At 42.8% G+C, this 8277-nt stretch overlaps 1 protein-coding gene across 1 annotated transcript; it reads left to right on the top strand.

The window, feature by feature from the left end:
• The first annotated feature begins 1140 nt into the window (after nucleotides 1-1140).
• LOC138189369 (baculoviral IAP repeat-containing protein 3-like) lies at nucleotides 1141-2348 on the top strand. The gene is made up of 4 exons (XM_069131432.1): nucleotides 1141-1283; nucleotides 1359-1861; nucleotides 2025-2165; nucleotides 2242-2348. The coding sequence occupies exons 1-4, from the start codon at nucleotides 1141-1143 to the stop codon at nucleotides 2346-2348; spliced, it is 894 nt and encodes a 297-aa protein (XP_068987533.1).
• Nucleotides 2349-8277: the final 5929 nt, after the last annotated feature.

Here is an 8277-nt window from a genome sequence, read left to right as displayed (position 1 = left end):
TTCACGCGAAGAGTTGTTACGCGCCAAAAATTCTAACCCTAACCCGACATCAGAAGTGGGATCAGAACCGCTTATAGTGATACAAGAGCAGATGGCCCTTATGCACGAGTTAATTTAGACGATAGCGCTAAAACCGAGGGAGCAGGAACCGAGTGTAAAACCCGAAAAATTTTCGCTACCGCGTTTTAACCCCGAAATCGCGGGTGCCGACCCAGCTGCGTGGTGCGCGACTGTTAGTGTAATTATGGAAAAAAGACCTCTACAAGACGACGAGATATATCTCACTATAAGTCGTGCTCTAGAGGGTACAGCAGCACAGTGGCTTATCCATGTTCCGGTCAGTGGTTTTACTTGGATAAAATTTACGGGACATTTTCTTGCGCGTTATGGTGGCACGGAGACGGCAACCTCAGCGCTAATGAGGATGTTCAATGAACCACCACTGAAGGGCGAAACCACGGCGGCTTTTGGTAATCGTCTTCACTCCACTGTCTTTTGTCCACTGTCTGCATTAATGGTCTCACATTGGAGATAATTTTTCATGTCCTTGCTGATGATTACTTAAAATACGATATCATGATTGGTCGCGAGAATTTAAGCCAACGATTCGACGTAAATATCACGCAGAATAACCTCGTTATTTGTAAAACAAAGATAATTAACACCTGTGGTAAAGTTGCGGAAGATGCGGTCAACATTAACGAGATCAACACTGATGTAGTTGGTAACAATAAAGATCGATTAATCTCTGTTCTCGAAAAATTTAAAGAATCATTCTTTACGGGTTTCCCGCGTAATCGCGTAAGTAGGGGCCAGTTAGAAATACGGCTGATTGATCCCAACGTCGTCGCGCAAAGAAGCCCTTACAGGCTTAGCGAGGAAGAGCGAAGAATAGTACGTGAGAGAATAGCCGAATTAATTAATTTAATTAATTAATGCACCAGCCGTTTTCCAGAGAGCCATTTTCAAAGCCTTAGGCGACCTCGTGAACACCTGATATTCGTAATTTTGTCTCTAATACGTTTTTGTTTGATCGATTGTACACGTATAATATTTCTTAAGTCATCTACAATTAGTAGATTCAATTTCAATGTCTTTTTCTTTTAAATAGGTTTAAAGGCGCAATAAATTACAATTAAAATGGATACAATGATTCCTACAATCAACTTCCGATATTTCATGGAACATGATGCAGAATCTACAGAAGATGAAGAATTACTGCCTGTTCCTTCAACATTGTCAGATGATTCAAATCCGTCGGTTCATTCAATATCGGCGGTTGAGTTAGCCGTACCTTCAACATCCATGGTACTTCCTGAAATTATGGTTGATATACCATCCCCTGTACCTTCAGCAAGGGTGATTGATTTAACATCACCGATACCGTCGATGTCGACAATGCCACCGATATTCTCGATAGAAATGCCGCCGGTTCCATCCACATCGCGTGACGTTCAAGAATATTATGATGATTTTCGTTTTGAAGCAGCAAGGCGTTCAAGTTTTCGAAATTGGCCTGTGTCTTTCATTGACCCTGTCAGTCTTGCAGCTGCAGAATTCTATTATACTAGAAACTTTGATGTCGTTAGATGCTTTGAATGTCAATTGGTGGCAAGTCAGTGGTCAGTGGTTGATATTCCCATGCAAATTCATGAGATGCGTTCTCCAGAGTGCAGATTTATCCGCAATGAACATTGTAATAATGTACCAATCGGAGCAGATCCTGCTAAAGTTCGACGGACAAAACGAAAAAATAGAAATATATCTTGTCCTTATGGTTTACAATATCAGAAGGCATTTGATTTTAATGACCATCGATTTTTAAGATATTCAAGAAACCCGACGGCATATGAACTTAGCCGTTTGGGACTAAAAAGAGTTAAGAAGCTACGAATCCAGATTAAATTCGTTCACAACATGGCCTACATATATGACACAGACAATTGAAGAATTAGCCCATGCAGGCTTCTACTAGACCGGAATAAATGATTGCACTACATGTTACCATTGTGGAATTGGTATAGGAAGTTGGAGAGCAGAAGATGATCCATGGGAACAGCACGCAATTTCGTCTCCCAGCTGTTGTTATTTATTAACAGTACGAGGCTGGGAATATGTTAATAAAGTAACAGGCCAGGAGTTATATGAAACTGCTGAAGGTGCAAGTATAAAAACTTATACCCTGAACAATATATATAACATTGTGTATAATGAATAATTGCAATACATACTTATGTACAGTATATTTATTTCAGGCAGCAATACAAATTGCAAATGGGAATCCTGAGAGATCCACTAGTGAAAATGATACTAATGAAATGACTCTCGTTGGGAAAATTGGTAAGTGATAAAAATGAAAACACATATTCGTTAATTTGTATGAAATCCGTATACATATAATAAATTCCATTATATATTACATTTAAATACACTGATTACTATTTTAGCTGCTCTGGAGCAAGAAAATCGACAACCAGTCGCCGAACGTAACCGCGGTCACGGGTTTGTATAACAAAGGTATTGCATAATTCTATAGCTGTCCTTAAAAGAAATATTTGTGACGGCACGCGACAGTAAACATTCCAACGGTTTCTGTCCCGTGGCTCGCCACACGCAGACCCTATTCTTCGAGTAAGATGATTGCCAGATGTCGATGCGTCTTCGCAGTACATGTTAGGCTAGCCTGAGGGCCTGATATAAATCTTAAGATTTAGTTGGCTAAAGTCGTTCAGACGGACAAACAGTCTTTGTTCCAGCTACGGGAAGTTAGGAGAGACCTATTTTTCAACGAACGGCGTCTCCCACTAGCAACTTTCCCTCGAGGGCGGCTAGCATCTTTTACTAACCACCGATATGGAGATTGACCAATTAGCAGCAACGCCAATTTCCCTCACCTACTAAACGAAGGCTATCCTCGACGAATCCAAGGATCTCTTAGACACACCCCATCATAGTTTTCCTCTGCAGCATCATCGCGACGGAAAGTCATTCTCTCGTGAGGCAGTATAAGCGAATAACTTAGTGTCTGTACGCTCGGTGGATATTCTACGTTTCAACAAAGAGTCCGACTTAGATTTTGCGAGCATATTCATCAATCATCCCGTTGACCGCGGATTCGTTATTGAACATAGGATCATTGTCATTAGTTTCTCGAGTACCTAATTACCACGGTTACTTGTCCAATTCTATAATTATCGTATTTGCACTAGTCAATGTCATACATATATAACTTGTAATGTATAATTTTTTAATTAAAATGTTAACCATTCCTAGTCACCTGGTTTGTTAACAGGTTTATTTAGTTATTTTATTTATCCATTTATTTCTTGTATTTGTTAATAAAATATAACATGTATTCTTGCCCTTTTCTCCCAATTATTTCCTCTTCGCCATGATGTCGTGTGTTGTTATTTTTATTTTGGATCCATCAGATGATTTCGCAATTAATTCAGTTTATTAATTAGTTTTATTCAATTATTTTATAAATTTCTCCTTTTTCTTGTTGGTTGATTAAAATATATCTTCCTATTGTTCCATTTATTCTCTTTTACTATTATGTGGTACATAATTATTTTAATTTCTGGATGTTACCTGCTTATTCGATTTACTAGTTGGTTTTATTTAATAATTTGTTTTGCATTTGCATATCCCATGTTCGCTAATTAATTGTAGTATATTTTCCTGTCGTCGGATATAATTGTTCTGGTTCCAGGTTGATTGTTAGTTGGTATAGGTTATGCTATACTCTTTATATTTACTACTTCGTTAGAATATCTATTTCTATTTTATTATTTGTTATTTACCCTCATATGCTAATTCTATATATATAATTACGTTTAATTAATCTTTTATTAAAGTATTTCCATTTTCGTTGTACCGTGCGTTTGTTTCGGGTGTTCGAATTGTCACTCGCGTTGTTTGTATATTGTGACTTTCTGTTTTTCGTTACCGTACGTGCGGAGCGCGGGGCGTGACAATAGCATTTTACGTTGTAACGGGCTTGTTCCGAATTTCAAAAAGGAGTGTACAGCATTCGGCGTGCAAAATGGAATAGCATTACATTTCGCGCGTAAATAGTGTGAAAAGAGCGCTTAAACGTCGAAATATATCAAACGGGGAGGAAATGACTCAAAGTTTTCGTCAAAATCGAGGAAATCATCGAGATTAGCGACATGTTGAGCCTGCTTGGACGGTGAAACAGGCGTGCATTACATTCGTCGCGTAAAATGGAGTTAAAGGAGCTCATAAACGTCGAAATATCTGAAACGGGAAGGAAATCACCGTTAATTTTCGACAATTTCGACGAAATCATTCCGATTTGCGAGCTCTTGGGCTGGTTTCAACGGTGAAGCTGGAGTGCATTACATTTAGCGCGTAAATAGAGTCAAAAGAGCGCTTAAACGTTGAAAAATCTATAACGGGATGCAAACAACGCTCAGTTTTCTTCAAAATAGACGAAATCATCGCTGTTTGCGAGATGTTAGGATTGTGTTGACGGTGAAACGGGCGTGCATTAAATTCAGCGCGTACAATGTAGTGAAAAGAGCGCTTAAACCTTGTAATATCTTTAACGGGATGGAAATGACGCATAGTTTTCGTCAAAATCGACGAAATCATCGCTATTTGCGAGATGTTAGGATTGTGTCGACGGTGAAACGGGCGTGCATTAAATTCAGCGCGTACAATGTAGTGAAAAGAGCGCATAAACTTTGAAATTTCTCAAACTCGAAGGAAATGACGGTCAATTTTCGATACAATCGACGATGTCCGGCTCTATTTGCAAGCTTTTGGGCTCGTTCCGAAGATGAAACGGGCGTACATTAAACTCTGCACTTAAAATGGAGTGATAAGGACGCTTAAACGTCGAAATATCTCAAGCGGGTAGGAAATGACTCCTAGTTTTCTGCAAAATCGACGAAATCATCGCGGTTTGCGAGCTGTTGAGCTCGTGTCGACTGTGAAACCTGCCTGCACTACATTCGGTGCGTAATATGGAGCGAAACGATTGCTTAAACGTCGAAATATCTCAACCGGGAAGGAAACAAACGCTTAGTTGTCGTCGGAATAGACTAAATCATCGCTATTTGCCAGCTGTTGAGCTTGTGCCGACGGTGAAACATGCATGCCTTGAATTCGGCGCGTAAAACGGAGTGAGAAGATCGCTTAAACGTCGAAATATCTCAAACGGAAAGGAAACAACGATTAGCTTTCGTGGGAATAGACGAAGTAATCGCGATTTCCGGGCTGTTGGGCTTGTTTCGACGCAGAAACGGTCGGGTATTACATTCGGCGCGTAAAATGGAGGGAAAGGAGCGCTTAAATGTCGAAATATCTGAAACGGGAAGAAAGTAACGCTTAATTTACGTCAAAATCGACGAAATCCAGCTCCATTTGCGAGCTGTTGGGCTTGTTTCGACGCTGAAACGGGCGGGCATTACATTTCGTGCGTTAAATGGAGTGAAAAGGGAGCATAAACGTTGAAGTATCTCAAACATGTAGGAAATGACGGGCAGTTTTCTTCAAAATCGACGAATTCATCGTGATTTGCGAGCTGTTGAGCTTGTGTCGACGGTGAAACCTGCATGCATTACATTACGCGCGTAAAACGGAGTGAAAAGATCGCCTAAACGCCGAAATATTTCAAGCGGGAAGGAAATGACTCATAGTTTTCTGCAAAATCGACGAAATCATCGATACTTGCGAGCTGTTGGGCTTGTGTCGACGGTGAAACGAGCGTGCATTACATTCCGCGCGTGAAATAAAGTGAAAACGGCGCTAGAACGTAGAAATATCTCAAACGGGAAGGAAATAACGATTAGTTTTCGTCAATGTCGACGAAATCAACTGCAATTCCTTGAGGGCATCCAGTAATAAGATGCATTTAAATGACAGGGTTTACAGGTGGTGGGCTTACCTACAAACTTTTACCTTTGACATTATGTATCGGGAAGGCAAGCGAATGGCTCACGTCGGTTCCTTTTCGCGGAACCCCGTTGACTCGGATCACCGTACGATCCACAAAATTGCCGAAAAAGAAATCAATCTGGCCGAAATCTCCGAAGATTGGCTCTTGGCGGAGCAACGTCGCGATCCCCAAATTACGGAAATCGTCGATAAGTTGCGGAACGATGAGCTTGCAGATGATATCGCGAATACGTGTGAACTGCGATCCGGTACCCTTTACCGTAAACTACAACGAAAAGGCAGAACTCTCTGCTTGCCCATTGCCCAAGAGGTTTTAGGTGGTAAGTGATCAACTATGTACACCAGTCGATTATGCACTTAGGATGGGATAAAACGCTCGAGAAACTGTACTAGTATTACTTTTTAGAAGGAATGGCGAAATACTTTCGCAAATTCGTTGAGAACTGTCATGCTTGTCGAGTTTCAAAGGCTAGCTCAGGCAAGACACAAGCCGAAATACATCCCATGCCCAATACCAGCATACCTTGTCACAGGGTTTATATGGATATAACGGGCATACTACGCGGTAAAAGCGACTCGAAGGAATATGTCACTGTGTTGGTCGACGCCTTCACCAAATTCGTATATTTGCACCATACCCGTAGGATAGACTTCGTTAATACCATTAAAGCGCTTATATAGCTCCGCTATATTTTTATTCGTAAGTGCTAAATGCGGCTTCGTGAAACAAAGCGCTACGCAGTTAAAGCGCAACACGACGTGCCCAATCCGTCATCGACATCTTCGCGCTCCTTCCGCCGAATTTCTCCGAGGAGCATACTCGTGCCAGCCGCGGCGACACATCTAATGAATACACGCTAGTGGGGATGTGAATGGGCAACGAAGGGAAGAATCATTTCGATCTGAGAAAAAAACGGACATTTTACCGCGAGACGCGAAGCGCGAAGGGTGAAAGAAAACGAGTCAGCTATCGATCAATCGTCGCTGTTGTTGATCGTCGTTAAGTATCAACTGTTGTTAACTGTTAATTGTTATTCATTGTTATCAAGTTTAATAAATGTTATTGGTTGAACATACCCGAGTGCACTTCAGTACCTATTACACCATACACCTCAATTCGTGACCCTGACGTGAGTTAATGTTAAAGAGGTGACTGTGATAGTGACCTGAGACTCTAAACGGCGCGAATTTAAACTGCTGTGCGATGGCAAATACCGACGGGACCGCGAACGGCGCACAACGAGTCCACCCAGTAATCAGCATGGCTCCGCTGCAGCCCTCGGAGGTCACGGCGTGCTTCACGCTTCTGGAAATGCAATTCGAGGACATGGATCTTACGGACGACAAACGAAAGTTCGTGACCCTCGCCAGGTGCCTCGGCGGCCGGTATCTATTGCATATCGAGGACGTGAAGAGGAGGATACCAAGGCGGAACAATACCATAAGTAAAAAAACGAGATCATCGAGAGTTGGCTGATACACCCAGCACGATGTAACGCAGGCTGCTGACCTTCGAAGTGATGGGCGACCAAAAGCCGATCCAATTCCACCAACACCTAAGAAGACTAGCCGATCGAATCTACGAGACACATTTGTTAAGAAGACAGAAGGTCGCCGTCATCAAGACCGATCGAGCGGGAGGCGAACAGCGAGATCGCCCCCCACGGAATCGTCAGATTACAGGTTCTCCAGAATAGAGGCACAAATCGAGGCACTGCGCCTCGACCGGCGCCCCTACCAGCGTCCAAACACGAGACGGTACGGACCGCGCCCGAGAGATGTGTAACAGGACTCCGGTCATTGTTACTACCACGCGACGTTCCGAGCGCGCGCGAAGAAGTGCCGCCAACCTTGTACATGGAGGCAGAGAAACGAGACCGGCCGTCTGTAAACGCGACAAGTCACGACGGCCTAACATCCCGCCGCATATTCGTGAGGGACAGGAACTCAAAAACCTCCTTCCTAGTGGACACCGGCGCCGACGTATGTGTATTTCCGCGCAACAAAATACACGGGCCCGCGAACAAAGTTCAACAAAGTACGAATTGTTCGCGTCTAACGGGTCACGCATCGCGACCTACGACACCACTCTAGTGTCTCTCGACTTGGCATTGCGTCGAGCGATGAAATGGCGTTTCTGTATAGCGGACGTCGAAACACCCATCATCGTAGTGGATTTCCTCAGTCACTACGAATTATGGGTGGACGCGAGGAATAAACGCCTTATAGATTCTACTTCGAACCGGTCAACGAGAGGATACACGCCCGCGACTGCGTCGACCAAGACAATTATCGGAGAATCGACGTATCACCGACTCCTCTCTGAATTTCCGGAACTAACCCACCCACCGG

This window comes from Bombus flavifrons, unplaced genomic scaffold (genome assembly GCF_040668555.2).
Source record: "Bombus flavifrons isolate JBK064 unplaced genomic scaffold, iyBomFlav1_principal scaffold0027, whole genome shotgun sequence".
Lineage (NCBI taxonomy): Eukaryota > Metazoa > Arthropoda > Insecta > Hymenoptera > Apidae > Bombus > Bombus flavifrons.
Note: the sequence above shows the minus strand (reverse complement) of the source record. Positions and strands in the feature narration are given on the sequence as shown.

What these genes read in the sequence shown, in the direction of transcription:
- LOC138189369 (XM_069131432.1), top strand. Translation starts at nt 1,141, where the DNA reads ATGGATACAATGATTCCTACAATCAACTTCCGATATTTCATGGAACAT. An exon ending in GACGGCATATGAACTTAGCC is followed by an intron (nt 1,862 to 2,024) that starts GTTTGGGACTAA and finishes GAATTGGTATAG; the next exon opens with GAAGTTGGAGAGCAGAAGAT. An exon ending in TGAAACTGCTGAAGGTGCAA is followed by an intron (nt 2,166 to 2,241) that starts GTATAAAAACTT and finishes ACTTATGTACAG; the next exon opens with TATATTTATTTCAGGCAGCA.